We start from the raw sequence: 20,881 nt of genomic DNA on the forward strand, positions 1-20,881 counted from the left end.
ATGGCTTAGGAAATGACCCCATGAACTAAAATATGGGACTGTGGGAAATTAATAAAATGTCTGCAGAGCAGAGGAAATAATCTATCAGCGTGAGGAAATGGGCTACAGAATGGGAGAAAACCTTGTTAGCTCCTATGCCATAAGATGGAGTAGCATCTATAAAGAATCTTAAAATATTAAACATCATCCTACCCTCCAAACCATCCAATCAGTGAATGGGTAAATACACTGAATAGACAACCACCGCTCTACCTGCTAAACCATCCGATCAATTGATGGGTAAATTTGTATTCAAGAGAAATACAAATGGAATACACACACACATACACACACACATATAATATATATATACACACACACACATATGAATGGAAAGGTGTTCAACTCCCTTAACTATGAGGGTAACACAAATTAGAAGCATTGTAAGATTCTATCCAGTTAGAATGACTACCACCAGGAGAACAATGAATCCCAGTGAGGCTACGGGGAATGAGGAAGCCTCATTCACACTGGTGGGAGTGTACACTGGTAAGGCCACTATAGGAATAAGCATGGTGGTTCCTCAAAAAACCAAAGCCAGAACTACCATATGTGGCAGCTAGATCACTCCTGGGTGTATCCCAGAGAATATGTCGACAGGCCATGAAGACACTCGACATCCATGTTTACAGCTGTGCTACTCACAGTACTCAGGAAGTGGGAACTGGCCTTGATGTCCATCAGCAGATGAATAGACACAGTGTAAGTATACAGTGGTACAGTGTAATTTGGCTCTAGAGAAAAATGAAGCTATGACGTTTGCAGGCAAATGAAGACAACTGGAGATCAACAAGTGGAATAAGCGATGGCTCTGTGTGTGTGTGTGTGTGTGTGTGTGTGTGTGTGTGTGTGCGTGTGTGTGTGTGTGTGTGTGTGTGTGTATGCACGTGTGTGCGCATGCATGCATGTGAGGTGGGGAGGAGGATGCGATCTTAAAGGACAGGGGAAAAAGGAGGGAATGGGACACATGTGATATGAAAACAGAATGAGGTTCTATCTGGAGTCAGGAAGGAGTTGAGCAAGAAAGGGGCAGGAAGGTGGGAGAGGAGGAGTTAGAGCAAAGTAAGTGACACACAGGTATGAAGGGCACAGCATCATACCTCCATTCTTTGTGTGCTAACTTAAAATAATGAAAAAGATGGAAACGCTATTCCACTCGTGTGTCTGTGTCCACGCAACGTCTGCAGCTACCCACAGTGCAGGCATTCCCTGTGTATTCATATGTGAGCAGATAAAAAGCATGTTCTAGACGCTCTTTACCACACACACCGACACACAGACAGAAGGACACACACACACCTTGCAGTAATACTCCAACACTTTCAGGGCCCATCTCTAGGTAGGCAGCGTATGGAGCCCTCATACACAGGCTCAGTACACAGCCTGGCTCTGCAGCCGGCTCTCGGAAACAGATTCCTGGCTCCACTGTTCGTCACTCTGTAAGCAGGACAGCAGTGCTCCTTCTGGGGACATCAAGTGTACCAGTCACCCTTCCTTGTTCTGGGGCAGTGATAGCGAAGACGCTACAATCTCTGACCCTGGTATGACTTCCAGAGTCAAACCTTCTCTGTGCCTTGATTTTCCCATCTGGGAGACAGGGGTAATGAAAAGGATAACCTGAGCTGGGTGGGTGGTGTTGCAAGGATCAAAATGGACATTAATATTTACATGTGCTCTTATACACTGGCGTTTTCTAAATTTTCAATAATAAAAAAAAATACGGTTTGTGAACAGAAAAGAAAGAAATCTCTGAAGTGCTTGGTAACTCAGCAGCTTGTCCCTGTCACCCTCGTCCTGAGCATAAAGGCGACACCGTGTCCCCAAATGCACAGCCAGGCCTGATTAGAGAGAAAGGAGAGAACTTCCCCCCTGTGAGTTGTGCTTGCTCTGTTCCTTCTAGAACACACTGCTTCTTCTTGTAAACAAGCTTCAGCTCTTCTTGATACCCCGAGGCATCACAGGGAGCAGCCAAGAGAATAATTATCCCTTCTGACCCACGAATCCATCTCCATTATGGAGAGCTAGCCAGGGAGAGTAATTCACAAGAAGTAAACAGAGATATCCAACTAAACCCATCTGATATTAGCAACCGGCTTGCAAAGCATGTGTGTGTGTGTGTGTGTGTGTGTGTGTGTGTGTGCGCACGCGCGTGCACGCGCATGCGTATGTGGTGTATATGTGTGAGGCCAGAGGTCAATATCAGGTGGTCAAGTGTCTTCCTCAAAGCTCCATCCGCTCTCACTGAACCTGGAGTTCAGTGACTCAGCCAGGGTTGGTCAGAGAACTCTGGAGCTCTCCTGTCTCTGCCTTATCAGCGCTGAAATTACAGGTAAGTGGCACTACTCTGAGCTTTTAATTTTTTTTTTTTAAATATGGGTGCTGGGGCTCAATCCAAGGCTTGTGAGGTGAACACTTTACCCAGTAAGTCATTAGCCCAGCCTCATGTGTCCTTTTTTTTGAACACTATTTCCCAGGGGCACCGGGAAATAGGGCTCCTTAGCAGGGCAGCTTCTGGGGCCTAAAGCCAGGTCCTGCCCTCAACCCTCAGGTGACTTTGGCTAAGCAGAGAATGCCTTGTTCCCAGCTTATCACGCTGTTCTATGCCAGCAATGGTTTAATTATGCTGAAGAAGGTACTGGGTGTTTTGGCTCCAATGTCTGATGTCGGAAACGAGGACAGGAGACAGCTCCTGGCAGCTATGAGGTCACTGTGGTAGGGTCGGGCACCCTAATACTTAGATCCAAACCGTGTCTAACCATTTTGCTTGCCCTGTAAAAATCTGCATTTGTTTCTTTACAAAGAGAAAAGTCAGAAAACTCCCTGACTAGGGATTGGCTGTCATTGCTGGTGTCATGTGACCTACTGACTTACTGTTGAATCTGAGTTCGAGTTTGTATTAGATGCCAAGGCACACTCTTGAGGCAGCAGAAGGACGAATGCTCTTGGGGCTGGGGAGATGGTGCAGAGTTCAGAGCACTAGTCGTTCTTCCGGAAGACTGAGGTTTGATTTCCACTGCCCACACAGTGGAAACTGTTTGTGAGCTCCAGTCCTAGGGGATCTGACACCTCCTTTTAGCCTTTGTGGGCTGTGCATCAGGAAAAACACCAATGCATATACAAATAATAAAAAAGAGGGGGCTGGAGAGATGGCTCAGTGGTTAAGAGCACCGACTGCTCTTCCTGAGGTCCTGAGTTCAAATCCCAGCAACCATATGGTGGCTCACAACCATCTGTAATGAGATCTGATGCCCTCTTCTGGTGTGTCTGAAGGCAGCTACAGTGTACTCATACAATAAAATAAAAATCTTAAAAAATAAATTTAAAATTTAAAAAAGGTCTGTATTTTTCTGAAATCTTTGAGCTACACTACCAGCAAAAGGTGGAAACTTAAAAACTCCTGCAGGTTCTAGGGGTGGAAAGACGGTTCAGTATGTAACAGTGCTCGTTGTCAGGCCTGGTGAATGGCTGTCAACTTGACGCGACCTAGAAGCAGAATCACCTGGGAAGGAGTCTCAGCAAGAGACTGGTTGCACTTTATTGGCCTATGGGTATTGGTGGTGGACTGTCCCTAAGTTAACCGATGTAATATAAATGCGCCAGAGGTCACACACCCCATTTATAAGACTTAAAAGGATCCCCTCCCCCCACTTGGGAGAGTTAAACATTATGTTGTCAAACCTAGGATAGGAAAAGATTCCCCTTCTCTGTAAGTGACCTCATAGCTGCAAGACTCCGCCCAGTATGGGGGCCACCATTCCCTAGGCAGGGGTCCTGAGCTATACAAGTGGAGAAGAATTCAAGCCGAGTAGAAGCAGTCAAGCAAATAAATCCATGAAAGGAGAGAACTGACTCTATAAAGTTGTATCCTGACCTCCATGATCTGTACCATGGCATGAACATGCCCCCTTTCCTGCTATGTGTCAGTCAGTCCGTCTGTCTGTCAGTCTGTCTGTCTCTGCCTCTGTCTCTGTCTCTCTCTATCTCTCTAGTAAATAAAACATCAAAACAAACCCTTTTCTAGTGCCTGGGACCTCCGAGGTATCTTTGCTCCTTCTGAGGATCAGGGTAGAAGTGACAGGGTGTGGGCGGAACGGAAGCCTCACTCTTGGCCTCCCAGCTCTGTGGACCTGTGACCCTCAGCTTCCCCAAGTTCCTGCATTTGGAGACAGCACTGCTCTCAGCAGGCTGTGTAGGTCTCAGAAGTGGCTCCAGGAATACATCATCTCCTCACCAAGCTGACCTACAGCCACAGAAAGCCTTCCAGACAAAGGGACACCGACCTGGACGTTCTATTATTTCCGTCCCTCCAAGGGTTTGCAGGATAGGCTATCTTTGCTGTGAACGGTGTTTCTCAAAGAGGAACGCATTTGCACCCCAGGTCACAGTTTAGGAATGGTGGGGACACAGTAGGCAGGGGCCGGTGTCATCTCATAGTCCTCCTCTCCCAACTCACAGTCTACGTTCCACTTGATGCTCCTGGGAGGAAGCTTCAGGGTCTCGTTGATCTTCTCCAGTACAGTCTGTAGCTTTTGCTTCTGGGCGATCTCCGACTGGGTAACCTCTGCCACGTTGAGCTTCTCACTCTCCAGTTTCTCTGGAGTGGGAAGGGAAAGAGCGGCCGTTATCTTGGGTTACAGAAAAACTGTCTCATGCCTATTCCTTCATAAGTTCACACAGGGCAATACACAATTACCACAGGCTCTACAGTCGAGCCTAGGATTGTTCCGGGATCCCACCCCACATTATCAAATCTGGGGATGTTCGAGTGTCCATCAAAACCAGCAGGGCGTTTGCACTCCTATGCAATCCTCTTGTACGCTTTAATCATCTCTGTATTAGCCAAATGCCTCATACAATATAAAGGCCACTATATACTGTCATTTTATATTGCTTATAGAATCATGATAATGAAAGTATGGAAATTTCCAGCATAGATGTAATTTTTGTTCAAAAATTTTAGTTTATAGCCCATTCTAATTCCACTTTTGCTGCTGTGATAAAATAGCCCAACAAAAGCAACTCAGTAGAGAAAATGTATGTTGGCTCCTAGTTCTAGGCTACATCCCATCACTGTGGGGAAGCCTGGGATAGTCATATGGTGTCACAGAGAGATGAATGTACACATGCTCACTTCTGCTTGCTTCTGCCCAGCTCCGTTTCTCCACTCAAAAAGTTCAGCCCCCTCCCCTAGGGATTGGTGATGCCCACACTGGGCTTTCCCATACCAATTAGCTTCATTAAGACAGTTCTCCACAGGCATGCTCTCCTCGTGCCCACCCCGTGTAGGGTATAGACAGTCTCAGATGGAGACGCTTCCCAAGTGACTTGAGGTTGTGTCAGTTGAATCTGCAGATGTGAAACCTTTGGATACCTGAGGACCTTCCAGAAGAGGGATGCTGCTCCTTGTCTAATTGAGCACGAGTCCTGTGGAAGCCTTTTGACTGTGCTGTAGACCTCCAAGGACCACAGAAGTGGGGAATTTAACCAACCACCTTTGAATGCTCCTCCTCCATGCTGGGTTCCCACTTCTTCTTTTCTAAGGACACTACTGTGTTCCAAATGACCAGCCTTCTGTCAGAGCCAGCTATACCCTTATAGACATTCTTATAGACATTCTGTCTGCTCTTGTATGGATGTCAGCCCAATCACATTAGTCTGATAGGAGCATCTCTTTCCTTTTCCTCCAACTCCCACCCTCACCACCCACAGTGTTACATTTTATCAGTTCCAAGGCAGCACACCTTAAAAATAAAAAACATTTTCCCATCCCAAAAATCAGAAGGTGTCTTAAAAGAAATGACATCCTACAAGTACTACCATCCAGGTGGAAGACAGAAGAACCCCTCATGGGACCATTACTTCCATGCTCTGATAAGCCCACAGGAGCACCTGCAGAAAATACGAGCTACAGATTTGAAGCAAGAAGAAAGCACCTGGTAATGGTGAGTGTGGACTTCTCTCTCTCTCTGGACGACACTCACATTGTAGTGTGCTTTAATACCAATGCATCTCGTGTGTCCTGACACAGGAGACAGCTTGATCACTTTACTAATCTAGATTCATATTTTGATCTATCACAAATGGCAAAACAAGGGTAGCCTCTGTGATAGCAATTACAGAGCCTGTTTCTAGATTCATCTAAATCCATGCTTCCCTGCTCATTCAGGACTGAGAGCTCAGAACGTGTTTAAAATAGCCTCTCTCTGCATTTTTAAGGGCTGCCATATAAATATTTCAGCTTCCCATCAGTGCCCCGACAAGTGCTTATTTATTTTTGATAATTACAGCTTACACAAGTTATATGCCCTTTGGTGTGAGACTGTCCACTGGAGAGTCCGTGCAGCTTCTGAAGATCCATGAATTATTGTCAGCAGCAGGGCAGGATGACTGCAGGCTACTTGTAAGTGCAGCATCCTCAGATGTATCTCTCTGCCCTCTTCAGTTGATTCAAGCCATCCCTCACTTCCTAAGTGCAGGGATTTATCAAGCACAGAGCAAACCATATATACATAAAATGTGTGTGTGTGAGTGTGTGTGTGGGTGTGTGTGAGAGAGAGAGAGAGAGAGAGAGAGAGAGAGACAGAGACAGAGACAGAGAGACAGAGACAGATACAGACAGAGAGACAGAGACAGAGAAGTACAGAGAGAGGAAGGGAGAGAGGGAGAGATGGGGAAGGGGGGAGGGGAGATGGAGGGAAAGAGATAGAGGAGAGAGGGGAGGGAGGGGAGAGAAAGGGAGGGAGGAAGAAGGAGAGAGGGAGGAGAGAGAGAAAAGAGAGAGAGAAGAGGGAGAGAGGAGTTAGTTGGTGTGGAGCTCAGAGAATAACTCGTAGAAGTCTGCTCTCCCCTTCAACCACCTTGACCAGGGGATCACACTCGGGTCATCAGACTTGGTGCAAGCACGTTTACTAAAAGTCCACCTTTTCCAATTTTAAGCTGCATTCTTATTTTGGATCCTCTCCTTTTAAAGAAAGGGAAAATCTGTTGCTTTCCCCATCCCCCATTGTTTCTTGATGTCACTGGAACTGTCCTTAGAAGCAAGCTATTTTTTCATACATTGAAACTGCATGCCCTGGGAAGGACTGCACACAACTTTATCGTTGATGATAAAGTTCCAAGCCTGAGCTCGACCTGGAGGAAGAAGCTCTGGGCTAGATTACTGTCTCAGCAGAGGGCTGGCTAGGGAGGGAGGGTGAGAGCCACGTGCTTGCTAGCCCGGTCTATGGATTTTCATGTTCACAGTCTTCTGCTGGCTACCACTAAGGGGAACACTTTCCACCTCTGAGTCTCTTTTCCTTTCTCTTTCTTTTCCCTGTGTAGCTCTGGTTGTCCTAGAACTCACTGTGTAGATCGGGCTGGCCTCAAGATCACACACCTTGGACAGACTCTGCTTCCCAAGTGCTGGGTTTAAAGGCAGGTGCCATGATACCTGGCTTTGTCCTTGTTAAAATAATAGGTGAATGACAGGAAATATATACCTGGGGGCTGGCAAGGTAGCTCAGTGGGTAAGGCATTTTGGCATCTGACAATGCAATGATTACCTGAGTTCGATCCCTGGAACCCAGGTAAAGGTAGAAGGAGAGGACAGACTCTTAGACGTTGTCGTCTGACCTCTGACCTCCACATACATACAGCAGCAGGAATGTGTGTGTTCACATATACACACACACACACTCACACACACACATATAATTTGTATGCATATATATGCATACAAATTTTTAAAAAAATCTAAATAAAATTTAAGAATGAGATTATAGAATTTACACACATGCATATTTCTACTATCCATTTCTGCACAGATTTATAGCCCCCATTATACTTTGTGAAACAGGGCCTCTTCCTTAGAGCTCACTGATTTTCCTAGATGCCACTGAGCCCCAGAGAATCCTCCTCTCTCCACTCTCTAGGCCTGATGACGTACAGATGCCAATATAGCCAGCTTTAATATGAGTGTTGGGACTTGAACTCAAGTTCTTAGGCTGTGCAGCCAGGCACTTAACCAACTGAGCCACCTCCCCATTGAATTAGTTCTACAGTTACACAGTAATTTCCCTCCACGGTGCCAAGGAATTAAAGAAACTTTCCCCCCTAGACTCCTAATTTTCCTCTTCTGTTCTTAGGGTAGCATTAGCTGGGTTTTTACAAATCTATTGCTGAGGCATTAGTTCCTGGGAAGCCATTTCTCACACAATTCCATGCTTCTGCAAATTGCCCATAATTGGTTAATTTTTAGGAAGTGCTAATCTGATCTTCAAATAGATGAGATGTGGTTTAGAATGTCCTCAGGTGTATTGCATGGGGACTATCTCCTTGCTTTTAGTTAGAATACAAAGATGTTCCTGCAGAGATCGGCTTTATAAAACAGTGGGATGGCATGCAACAAATTCAGGAGGAGAGAAGACGGGCATTGTGCAGTCGATTCCTAGATGCGATGGTCCCTATGCTACTCAGTGGTTCTCCAGGGGCTACATATCAGGCTACGATTAACAACAGTAGCAAAATTACGGTTAGGAAGCAACACCAAAATAATTTTATGGTAGGGGGTCACCACAACAAGAGAAACTATTAAAGGGTCACAGTGTTAGGAAGGTTGAGAACCACTGCTTTAACTCATAGAGTTGCAACATACATTATACCCTCAAAGAATGCTAGAATCCCCTTCCCATATTACCGAGTCCCCAGCTATTGAACTATTCAAAACCACTTTTGCTTCTAAACATATGGGACGCATCCGTTAAAACAAAAAAAGGATAAAGTCAATTCCTATGGACGATGTTTGTAACACACCTGGGTTCACCCACACTAGGGTTCACTCACACTAGGGGTTGCTAGCACGAGAGGCTGTCCACACTAGGGTTGCCCACACTAGAGTTCATCCTCACTAGGATTCACCTGTACTAGGAGTCTCTTGCACTAGGTGTCATCTGCACTAGGGTTTGTCTCTACTAGGGCTCACCCTCACTGAGCTAGGGTCCCCTGCACTGAGCTAGGGTCCTTGGCACTGAGCTAGGGTCATCTGAACCATGTTAGTTGACTTTCTATTTGTATTGCTTTTCCCACTCTTCCTCCCCACTACTATCCTTTTCTCCTTTGAAAAACATTTTATTACATATATGCATTTAATTATGTGTTTGGATATGTATATGCATGTATGTGTGCACCATGGTCAAATAAAACACAGTGAAAAGACCACGGCCATCCTGAGTTAAGAGATCAGATAAAGAAGAACAGGGGATATTGTCGGATGACCCGAGGAGCCTCACCAGGTCTCAGACTTCCCTGGAATTGTGTGTCTCCTCTCATGCTGTCCACTGTCTGTCTGTCTGTCTGTCTGTCTGTCTCTCTCTCTCTCTCTCAAAATATAATGAAGTGATTATGGACTTCAATATACAGTGGTGATGCTGGGAAATGTGTCTCAGTGTTGCCTTGTAGATGCTGTGGGAACTGAGGATGTGGCCTCCTTTAGCCACTTCAGAAGAGAGGAATCCCAAGAATGTGTGACTACTGGGCATGGCTAGGGAGTGTTGTGTAGCAGCAGCGTTCTTTCAGGTTAAAATCTTCCGTTTTGGAGAGAAGTCTATCAAGAGGATGTCTTAAGGGATGGTGAGACATCCCACCCTGCAGGGCTGTTCTTTAAGGTCAGAAAGGAAACTTGAAATAACTTCAGGAAGTTACTGGAACTGATCAGATTCACTAGGCCCCTCCCTCCACAGACCACTCTCAGATAAGCTGCTGCCTCAGATAAGCTGCCTCAGATAAGCTGCTGCCTCAGATAAGGCTTGCTGACAGTGTAAGCAGCCTCTAAGAAGGAAAGACCAATTGAGCTACCCAGACACTCTCCAACCTGTTGAGCTGCCGACAGCCTGTGTAGTGTGCTCCAGGCTCCCAGCTTTCATGAGCTGTCACCCATGCTGGGGTCTTTGAGTCACTTCTGGTCCTGTGAGTAACCCCAAGAAAACTCAATGCTTCACTAAGTGGACTTTCGTGGGATCTGAACTTGGGTCTCTTGTTGGTTCCCTATCTGCGGTGGGTAAACACTTGTTCATGTCTCCTCAGGAATAGTGTCACAAAACAGGAAGGCATTTCTTCCTCTCCCTGGGCTTAGGACACTCTTGCTCTGAGTGAGGTGTTGAAGGGTTGATGCTATTCCCATAAACGGATGGGGTGGGTTTCATAACGAGGCAGGCCAGTGGACCACCACAGGCTGTCTCCCCTGTAGAGTCCCAAGCAGCACAGAGATGGCCTGTGTCCCCAAGAGCTGCCACAGTGCAGATGTTATACCTGTTTCCTTTGAGATGTCTTCCTCAGAGTTCCCCGTGCCCTGCTACTTCCTGTTCCCACTTCCAGCCCAAGGTGTTTTCTTCTCCCACCACAGATTAGAGAGTCAGCTGAAACCTCTTTATTTTGTGCCATGAAGAAAGGAACCTCAGGATGAATGTTCTTGCCTCCATGTCGGAAAGGGTAATTTTACGTCAAACTGTCATCCATTGCTCTAAGGGCCCAGGTTACAATCAGAGCAGTGGTTTTGTTTTGTATACCTTTTATTTATTAATTATTTTGGAAGTCAGGGTCTAATACAATTCTCAACTTGTGGGGTCACATATCAGATATTGTGTATTTCAGATATTTACATTATGATTTGTAACTAGCAAAATTGCAGTTAAGTACCAATGAAAATAGTTTTATGGTTGGGGGGATCATCACCACATGAAGAACTGTATGAAAGGTTTGCAGTATTAGGGACATTGAGATCAGCTAGTCTTATATGTAATCCAGACTGGCTTCAAACTCATATGTAAGTGAAGATTACCTTAAAATCCTGATTGTCCTGTCTCCTCTACCTCCCAAATGCTGGAGTTTACAAGTGACTCCATGCTCTGTGTGTTAGGATGGAACCCATAGCACTTTACAACTGAGGCACACCCCTAGCCCATCATCTCTCTCTCTCTCTCTCTCTCTCTCTCTCTCTCTCTCTCTCTCTCTCTCTCTGTGTGTGTGTGTGTGTGTGTGTGTGTGTGTGTGTGTGTTTTTTTGAGACAGAACCTTTTGTGTGTGTGTAGCCCTGACTGACTATACTAGAACTTTTTATGTTGACCTGGCTGGCCTTGAACCTTCAGGATCTGCCCACCTCTGCTTCCAGAGTTCTGGGATTAAAAGTTTGCATTACCATACCTAGCTTCTTTGATAGAAACTAATTAGTATTTTCCTTTTATATTACTTAATTGGTTATTTATATTTTGTTCCTGTTTTTGTTGGTTTTAGGTTTCCTCCTCCTCCTCCTCCTCCTCCTCCTCCTCCTCCTCCTCCTCCTCCTCCTCCTCCTCCTCTTCCTTCTAGGTATTATTGAACCCAGGGTCTTGGACATAATAGGCAAGTACTCTGTCACCGACTTATACCCCAAGGCTTGGTGTGTCTATAATTTCTAAGACATCTACAAACTTTCTTTTTTAGCAGATCTTTGTCCTGTGCTTTAAGGAAAACCTATAAAAAAAATCTGTTCCCAGCGCAAAAGAGAAAGGCCTGGGAAACAGACATAGCAGTGGGCACCTGGGAAGGCAGTGAGGTCAGAAGTGTGGAGACCCTCCCCCAAATGCTTGGGCCTCTGAGAAGGGCTGTTTTCCTGCAAGCGAGATAGATACCAGTGAGTAGGTCTGATGCTGCCACCCAAGGGGCTCTTGAACAGAGCACATGCAGAGGGTCATTCCCATCCCAGGTCACCTGTCTTTCCCAGGTTGTTGGCATTACCACCAAGCTCACATGACTCTTTGTCCCGTGATGTCATCCACATGGCTGAGCCTGCTCTCCAGGCTGAACCAAGTTAGTATAAAAGCACTCAAGCCCCAGATGTTGGGGGCCCAATTTCTAATGATGCCTGGTTTAATATTCATACTATCCGTTGAGAATTTGATTATTCATGCTACAGGGAACAAGTTAAAATGCCCAGTGATAGGCCTAGAACTAGATGTATACATGCCATTCTGAAAAAAAAAAATTCCAGGCTCTTTGGAGAAGTGGTTATCAGAGTACAGAAAATATCAGATGAGCCTAGACTACCTCATGATGCCATATTGCAAGGACACAGCAATAAAACAACATCAGGCTTCAGCTGCATCTCAAAAGATCCCAGGAGTCAATGGAAGAGTGTTCCCAGCAACCAACACACAAAGATCTTTTGCCCATATTGACATAATGAAATAGCTGAATAAACTGATAATTGGAAGTAACATTACAGCTCTTCCTTGTGAGAGAATTCCAGCGAACGGATGTAGAAGAAGGAAGGAAAAGGAGGTTCACCCTCAGCACCCACTGCACTGATTAAAGCAGAGTTAAGAGAGGAAGATGTCTCCATGGTCCCAAGGAATTTCTCCCTGAATAAAATAATCCCAAAGAGGAAAAGTGGTAATGCTGTAGTGAAGAAAGTTGACAGAGATCGCCCTAAGTCATTTGAGTGCATGCCCCCTGTGACAAGTCACAGTGACAAGTGTTCCCCAGCAGGCGCTGGGAAGGGTGGATCATTTGGGGGAGTGGCTCCCCAAACTGTGTAGCAGCATTAATGTAATCATTATCCTACAACATTGCCTACCAGCATTCTTCAGACGCACAACCTCATGAAAGACAAGGAGTGACACAGAAAGCACTGTGGACTCAAGAGCGAAGGGCACTTGCTAGCTAAACTAGCCTGTGAGCTAGGATGCTGACACTGAACATCATGTTAGAAAGCAGTGCATTTGGGGGACTGGAGAGATGTCTCAGCAGTTAAGAGCACTAAGTCAGAGGACTTGGGTTCAGTTCCCAGAATCCACATGGTAGCTCACGACCATTCTAACTTCAGTTCAAAGGATCCAGTGCCCTCTCTCGGCATCCCCAGGCACCAGGTGTGGATCTGGCATGCATTAAAACACATAGGCAAAAAAATATATACGTAAAATGAAATATAAATAAAGCTAAAAAAAAAAAACAACGTAAAACAAGAAAACAGTGTATCCAAAGGAGGCCTGTAATTTGGTTAAAGAGCTCTTTAAGGTTATTCTTTCAATTTTGGTACTGGAGAGATGGTTGGGTCAACTGTGAACATATGTGAGTTTAGGTGAATAATACGTGGTAATTGTATAAACTTTGTGGCTCAAAGCCTAAAATTAGTTCTAAGTCACAAAGTTTAGAAAGAAAGTGACAAGTGTCCTTTGGGTTCATTCAAGTGTTGAGCGGATTAGTGAGATGTAGAAAGATAGGGAATATCTCCAGCATGTACTGAGGCAAGAAATGGTGCACAGGACCAAAAGATGGAAGGGAAGAAGCTAAGAGTAAATGAGAAGTTCTAAGTTAGTGCTTCTTAGCCTTCCTAATGACCCTTTCAAACAGTGCCTCATGTGGTAGTGACCCCCAAACCATTAAATTATTTTCATTGCTTCTTCATGACTTATTTTGCTACTGTTCTACATCATACTGTAACTATCTGATATGCTGATAGTCTTAGGAGTCGCCTGTGAAAGGGTTGTTTGACCTCAAAAGAGTCAGGACCCACAGGTTGAGAATCACCATTCTAAGCCAAGGTGGCTGCAGCAGAATGTTGAGGGCAAACCCTACCCAGCTGACTAAGTCAAGCTCTTTCATGAGGCTTTGCACATGTGTTGAGAGATGGGATGGTGGGAATGCAGTTGCCAGGACTTGTGTAGATGAGTTATCTAGACGATTGACTTTCGTCTGAGCAGCTAGCTGTGCACAGCGAACCCACCATTGGAGAGGAAATGGAATGACTTTGGTGGGGAGAAACAAGGGAAGCGGCCTGTTTGGGACAGGCTCGTGGCAAGGCAGCTGAGGAGCATTCCGGGGGAGATAGTTTTTGAAGACAGTCAAACATGAGCTTGGCAGTTTTGAGGAGAATGCTGTTCTGGAGTGACGTGAGAGCCATTGTGGTACCATCAATGGTTGAAATTGCAGGAAACGCCCAGGAAGTCAGAAGAAAGAAGAGCCCAGATGGATGATGAATCTCTGGTTAATTTTTGTCTCTCTCTGCTACCCGACTGTGCATTACACAACTGCCCAGCTGTCTCATGCTCCTGCCACCATGTCTTCCCTGCTATGATGGGCTGTGTCCCATCCAACTGTGAGTAAGAACAAACTCTTCTTCCTTTAAGCTATTTCTTACCAGGTATTTGGTTGCAGCAATCAGAAAACTAACTAATACACTGGGAAACTCCAAACATGTCTGGGAAGAAGCAGAGCCTTGGGAGAAGACAGCAGCAGGTGTCAGCAATGGGGAGGGGGGAGTTGATGGAAAGATGGGGAGGTGGCCACCATACCAGGGGACAGGAAGGAGGGAGGGAGTGGCTAGCACTGGTGGCAGATGCAGGGAGCTCCAAATGCTCTTTTGAAAAAACTAGGCTGGGGAGGAAAACAAAAGACTAGAGGAGAGCGCAAGGTCACAGGGGTCATTCACATCTGTCTCTAATCTATCCGAGGTGTTTCTATGACATTCATCATGCTGCACACTGGTTCTTTCCACCCGGGCATCTTGTCTATCGGTTGGGAATGTGTGTGCCCAACCTCACACCTTCAAAGGGCTGAACTGAAGTTCACATGAGGAGCATGACTTCTGTTATGATTCACCTTTTGGACATCTCAAGTCATCTGACCTATTCATACACAAGGCCTGATCTGGAGCTACACAGATGTGATGTCAGGCTCTTTTGAAACCCTTCCCTGGAGGCAAGATGACTCTGTGGCCACGTTCCATCTTTACTCCAAGAGCCTAGCATAGGCCATTTCGAGGCGACTTCTGAGTCTGATTAGAAACCGTGCTGGAGGGGCCAACAGCTGCAGCCACGGGGGACATGCTCAGTGGAACTCATATCTTCTTCATGATTACATGTGCCAAAACCTCCCCATTTTGCATTCAGCTAGCATTTACAACCTTTAAATATTAATACTCATTAATATTGATGTTTGAGTACCAAATCAGTTTAGCTTCCAAGAAATTACTAGATTTTACATTAGCCATTCATTCATTTACCTAATATACATTGATTAAGTGCTAGGTGATGTGCAAGGCAGCCCGACAGAGCCGGAGAAAACTGGAAAAAAAAAATAAGACCTACTTCATGACTTCATGTTGGTAAGCCACATGTGCTTACCTCCACAGCTACAACCAACATGTAAGATAAGGCAGGCATGTAGAAACACATATGCATATATGTGCATATATACAGATACCTGCTTACACAAGCTAAATATCCCTTACCCCAAATTTTTGGGACAAAAAATTTTCAGATTTCAGATGTCTATTTTTTTCTTTAGATTTCAGGATGCTGTCATGTATATAAGACATCTTAGGGACAAGATTTAAGTCTTAAATATAAAATTCTTTAATGGCTTATATACATTTACAGTCGCAATACAAAACCTAAAGATACTTTTAATTATTGTAGATAGTATTGTTAGGTAGCCTGCTCATCAACTCATTATACAGCTGAGGCTGGGCTCAAAGGTACAAGAGTCCTGCTGCCTGAGCCTCCAAGGTGCTACCATGCTAAGCTGAAGGTAGTTTAATATACTAGTTCTAGCACAGCATTATTAATCATGACTCGTCATGTATGTCAAGTGTGGAACTTTCAGATTCTGCAGTATTTTAGAATACATAAAATCGAACATTCACATCTTCCCCTTAGACAGATATAGGGGTGGGGAATGAGCAAAGGAGAATCCACAGCCTTGTCTTCTACATGTGGCCATAATGCATAGGGTATAAAAGGGAGACCCTGAGGCCAGATGGATGAACAATAATGGTGTCTTGATGGATGGTGGAGGAAGATGGGCCTTAGAGACAGACACAAGGGTGAAGTATCGGGCTGAACACATGGCTATGAAACAATGCACTGTGGTGGAAATAAAAATGGAGGAACCAACAGCAAGGATAGCCAGTTACTTCACCTGACATGCCCTGTCCTGTGAGCATGTGTGTAGAGGTGTCTGGGGGAGAAGCTACAGAGAGTTGTGGGGCTGGGGAGAAGGATCTGAGGTCCTAAGTGTTGCACTAAGTGGTCTGGATGGTGATCAGCAAGAAGGCCACTGGGAATTTTAGATGAGGGTGGAGAGGACCTGTGATTTAACCAGGTGACGCAGCTAGCAGGCCACAGACCAGAAGAGGTGGGACGAGATGAGTAGATGCAAGCTCAGAAGCTTTTCAACTGTTCAGACAAGTGCAGAGAGGTGACTGAAAATAGCAAAGCAGCCAGACTCAGGAGAGGTCTTTGAGCAAGAAGGACATCTTGACAACACTGTACCTGGGGTTACTTCTCTAGAAGGGTTTACTCAAACCCAAGTGCACCCATGCAGAGGTAGCTAAAAGGCAGCTAGACACAGGAATTAGAATCTTGGGCTGGTGTGGGCCTGAGACAAAGAAGGTGAGAAAGAAAGCCTATTTCATTCATTTCCTACCAAGATCATCCCAGAACTCTCCCTTTCTTCCCATTGGTCCTAGATCTCTACATGGACAGATGGGGGGTGTGGGATCGCACAGCAAAAGCGTGTGTGTATGTGTCTGTGTGTGTGCACCTGCACATGTGCACACACACACATGCACACACATACTTCAGCCACAAAAGTCTAAAAATAAAGGGGCCATTCAAGCATGTGTGAGAGGCCATGAGAGCAGTTTCTGGAGGGTGAGGTATGGTTTATATCCCTCCAGTGGGGGCTTCTCATCAACCTAGCTGCTGACCCTGGATAGCCCAACATCACACCTACAAAGAGCAGACCTATGTGGTTCCAAAAGACTCCCCCACCATTCCATCACATGAAGTGGTACCTCCAGAAGGTAGCTAAAGCCCTCATGTTTCCATCCCTCTCTTCCCACCTCTCTCAGGTGGGTCACTGTGACCTAGGACTGCCTCTCAGCTAAGAGCCAGCCATCATTCCCAAGTCTCCCCTCTCCTACCGAAGAGCTTCTGCAGGACTTGGCCATCATAGAGATCTTCAGCGAGGTCCTTCACGATGATTCTTTCTCCCACCAATACGTCATTAATCCAGTCAATGAGCACCTATAGAGACAGAGCGGGAGTAGAGGAGCTGCTGTATATCTGTTTGGAAACTAGCTTTCTTATGCTAGATAATTAAAATCGGTAGAGTGGGCATGGGACCAGTGTGCAAATGGTAGGTGTGAGCCCCAGTGCCCCTGTGCATTTGCATAGTGCTCTGGCTAGTTTGCTGTTGACCTGACTCAAGCTAGAGTCATCTGAGAGAGGGAACCTCAATTGAGAAAATGTCTTCAGATGATCTGACTGTAAGAATCCTTTAGGTTATTTCTCAATTAGTGATTGAACTAGAAAGGGTCAGGTTCATTATGGGGGGTGACACCTTTGGACTGGTAGTCCTGGGTTCTATAAGAAAGCAAGCTGAGCAAGCCAGTGAGCTGTGTTTCTCTATCAGTTCTTGCCTCCAGGTTCCTGCCTTGTTTGAGTTCCTGTTCTGTCTTCCCTCAGTGATGGACCACTAACTCTAAGCTAAAACAAACCCTTCCCTCCCCAGGTTGTTCATGATCATGGTATTTCATGGAAACAATAGGAACTCTATGACAAAAGGGGGTTAGCCTTTCTAGTGTGGTCAGAACTGGTGACTCTGATGACCTTTCCTGTCCCGGCCAGGCCTTCCCCCAAAGGGATAGGCTTTGTACCAAGCAAGAGTATAGACTAGAGTTATGCAAATGGGTCAAAACCCAAGCCTCATCTACTGACTTGTGTGTGTACCACTGTCATCCTCAACTGTGTGCACATGTGTCTTCATCCCTCCGATGTCCATGGCATATGTGTTCCTGCCCCTCTACCAACTGTAGTTGACTCAAAGCCCTGTGCACGTGCACAGTCCTGTCGTCTCTGAACTTGTGCATACTCATCTCTGTCACCGGTGAGTCTGAGGCACGCTAGTTGCTTCTGTTGAGCTTCTGGTTTCTGATCTCTAACACTGTGGACCAAAGCACTCCTGAGTTAGGTGGTTGAAAAGAATTGCCTGTGACAATGGCCAAATACTCCATGGAAGACAGATCTTAGCATATCAAACACTCTCCCTTTATGGTACTTGGCAAGGTAGTTCCTGTCAGCTGCTCACATTGTACCCACAGTCAGGAAGCAGAGCTAGACGGATGCTAGTGTTCAGCTTGCTTTCTTCTCTTTCTTATTATTTTTTTTTGCGCGGGGGCGGGGTGGGCACCTCAGCTCACAGAATAGTGCTGCCCACACCTAGAGTGGGTCTTCCTAAATTAGCCTAACTTAGATAATTGCTTGCAGTCATGGCCAGAGATTTGCTTGCATAGTGATTCTAAATCCAATCAAGTTGGCCATCGCAAGGTCCTACCCAGACAGAGAGCACACAGAAGTAAGCAGCAATGATTAGATGCTCCCCCAAAGCCTCACTTTTGAGGAGTCTCTGAATAGAAGATGAGAGGGTCTGCCGTGAAGACTGGGATTTCAAGGTGGCCAATGTCTCCTCAATCTGGAAAGTCAAAGCTCTCCTTGGAGTGAGACTATGGCCTGCTGGGCAATGTTGTGCTTTGCTTACGCTCAGCAATGTGCACCTCCAGTCTTCTGCAAGCCAGGTCCTCGGTCTAGGAGATTAGTGTTGGAGCCCATACAGTAGAGCTTGTTTTGACTGTTTCCTCTTGGAGGTCTCTTGGGCTATTACAGTGCTGCCCACCCTAGCACGGGAGTATACTATACCAGGACCAACTGTGGTGGTCTGAATCACAATGGCTTTCATAGGCTCATGTATTTGAATACCTGGTCTCCAGTTGATGGAATGGTTTGGGAAGGATTAGAGAATGTGGCCTTATTGGAGGAAGTATGCCACTAGGTGCTCTCTCTCTCTCTCTCTCTCTCTCTCTCTCTCTCTCTCTCTCTCTCTCTTTCTCTGTCTCTCTCCCTCCCTCCCTCCCTCTCTCTCTGTGATGCTTATTAATCAGATCTAAGTCTTTAGCTACTGCTTTAGCCCCATGCCTGCTGCCACGCTCCCCGCCATGATGGCCATGCACTCTGACCCTTGGGAACTGTGAGCCCCAAATTAAAAGCTTTCTTATGTAAGTTGCCTTAGTCATGCTGTTTTGTCACGACAATAAAAAAGTAACTATTGTCAATGCAGAGTTAACCCTCTCTAGTATCTGCCTCTCAGGCCAAGGGCCTCAGAGAGTACAAGGGCAGACAGAACTACACCTGCAGCTGTCCCACCTCTTCCTGAATGGCAAAGTGAGGGCTCAGGGTTCTCCTTGGCTATGGCAGGCAGCAATGGGTACAGCCCAGAAGGTATCAAGAAGGGGCCAGCTGCCCATTTTTTATAGCCCAACATGTCTGTGGGGCTCTTACTGAGACCCAGTACAACAATAAAAGACAGTTTTTAATTTGGGGTTCATGGTTCCCAAGGGTTAGTACATGACTGTCATGGCCGGGAGGATGGCAGCAGGTAGGCATGGCACTAGAACAGTAGCTAAGAGCCTGTGTCTGATTCTATTTTCGAATAGCCTTGCAGTTGTGCATGTGTGCACACACACACATTGCATATCCATGGGAATGTACTTGCATGTGGGCATATGTGTTCATGTGTAGAGGCCAGAGGACGGCTTTAGTCATCTCCATCCATTATTCTCCACCTTATTTTTCTTGAGACAGGGTCTCTTTACTGAACCTGAAGTCACTATTTGTCGACACTAGCTTTACCATCACCCTCTTCCCTCAGTGAAAGGCTTTTTTAGTACACGTCAGCACACCTAGTTTCCAGTCTGGGTTCTAGTGCATAGCAAGCACTTTACACACCAAGACCTATTCCAGAGCCACATCTGGCTGCTTTTATGAAAGGTTCTTTCTTTTTGTCACTTCCTTCTTTTTCTTCCCTCCCAGCCAATGCATCTGAAACGCCCACTATCCATAGCATGCTGTGCTAGACATTGGGGATATAATGATTCCAAAGAAAGGGAATTCTCTAACCCCAAGAAGTTCACTGGCTAGAAGGTTAGAAGAGAGAGGAGAGGGGAGGAGCAAGCGCTGGGCTCAAGAGCTGGAGCATGTAGAGATGAAACTAATACTCTGAAGCTAAGGGGCCATCGCTGTACATAGAGGCTGTGTCATAGCAATGGCCATTAGAGGGGACTTCTTGGAGGAAGTAGTGTGCAGGAAGCCAGAGGCAATCCAAATGGAAGGAGCGGCTTAAACAGAGGCCTGGGGACAGGGAGTGCTGCAGCTAGGAGCCAGCTGTCCCTTTGTTAAAACAAAGATTATCTGAGGCTGAAGAGAGAGCTAGAGCAAAGACTCAGCTGCCATCTGAGAACTCTGCCTTTATAGACAGGCTTTGAGCAGGAAGACATGATAAGTGGATTTGTGGACTAGTTATTCAATACCTGTTTTTAAGTGAGGCTTGGGACAAAGAAGAGGGGACAAGAAGGAAAAACTAAACTGCAGAGGAATTACTATACAACACATAGTCTTCCCCCTTCACCACTCCCTTCCTTATTCCAGGCTGGCCTCAAACTCTCTATATCACTCAGGGTGACCTTGGATTTCTGATGCTTCTGCCTCCACTTCCCAAGTGCTGGGATTACAGGCATGCACTACTATGCCAGGTTATGCTCTGGTGGGGATGGGAGCGGTGTGCACACTAGGAGAGGACTCTACTAACAGAGCCACATCCTCAGCCTCCAATTCCATCTTTCTAAAACAGACAACAAACAAATCACGTGGTTTCCTGAGACTCAGTTTCCTCATCTGGAGAATGGGGCTGTTTTTAATTTTGACTTTACAAGTTCCTTTGAGGAACCATGACACGACACTGCCCTCCTTGCAGTGGCCTTTGTTTGGTGCCTCCA

At 45.9% G+C, this 20,881-nt stretch overlaps 1 protein-coding gene across 1 annotated transcript in view; it reads right to left on the minus strand.

The window, feature by feature from the left end:
• Positions 1-20,881, minus strand: part of Parva (parvin alpha) — a 155,415-nt gene that overhangs the window by 26,904 nt on the left and 107,630 nt on the right. The window contains exons 4-5 of the mRNA XM_032892879.1: positions 16,976-17,078; positions 4,493-4,633 (exon numbers count right to left, since the gene is read on the minus strand). Coding sequence (XP_032748770.1) covers positions 4,493-4,633; positions 16,976-17,078 — 244 coding nt within the window. The remainder of the gene's footprint in view (positions 1-4,492; positions 4,634-16,975; positions 17,079-20,881) is intronic.

This window comes from Rattus rattus, chromosome 2 (assembly GCF_011064425.1).
Source record: "Rattus rattus isolate New Zealand chromosome 2, Rrattus_CSIRO_v1, whole genome shotgun sequence".
In the NCBI taxonomy this organism is placed as follows: domain Eukaryota; kingdom Metazoa; phylum Chordata; class Mammalia; order Rodentia; family Muridae; genus Rattus; species Rattus rattus.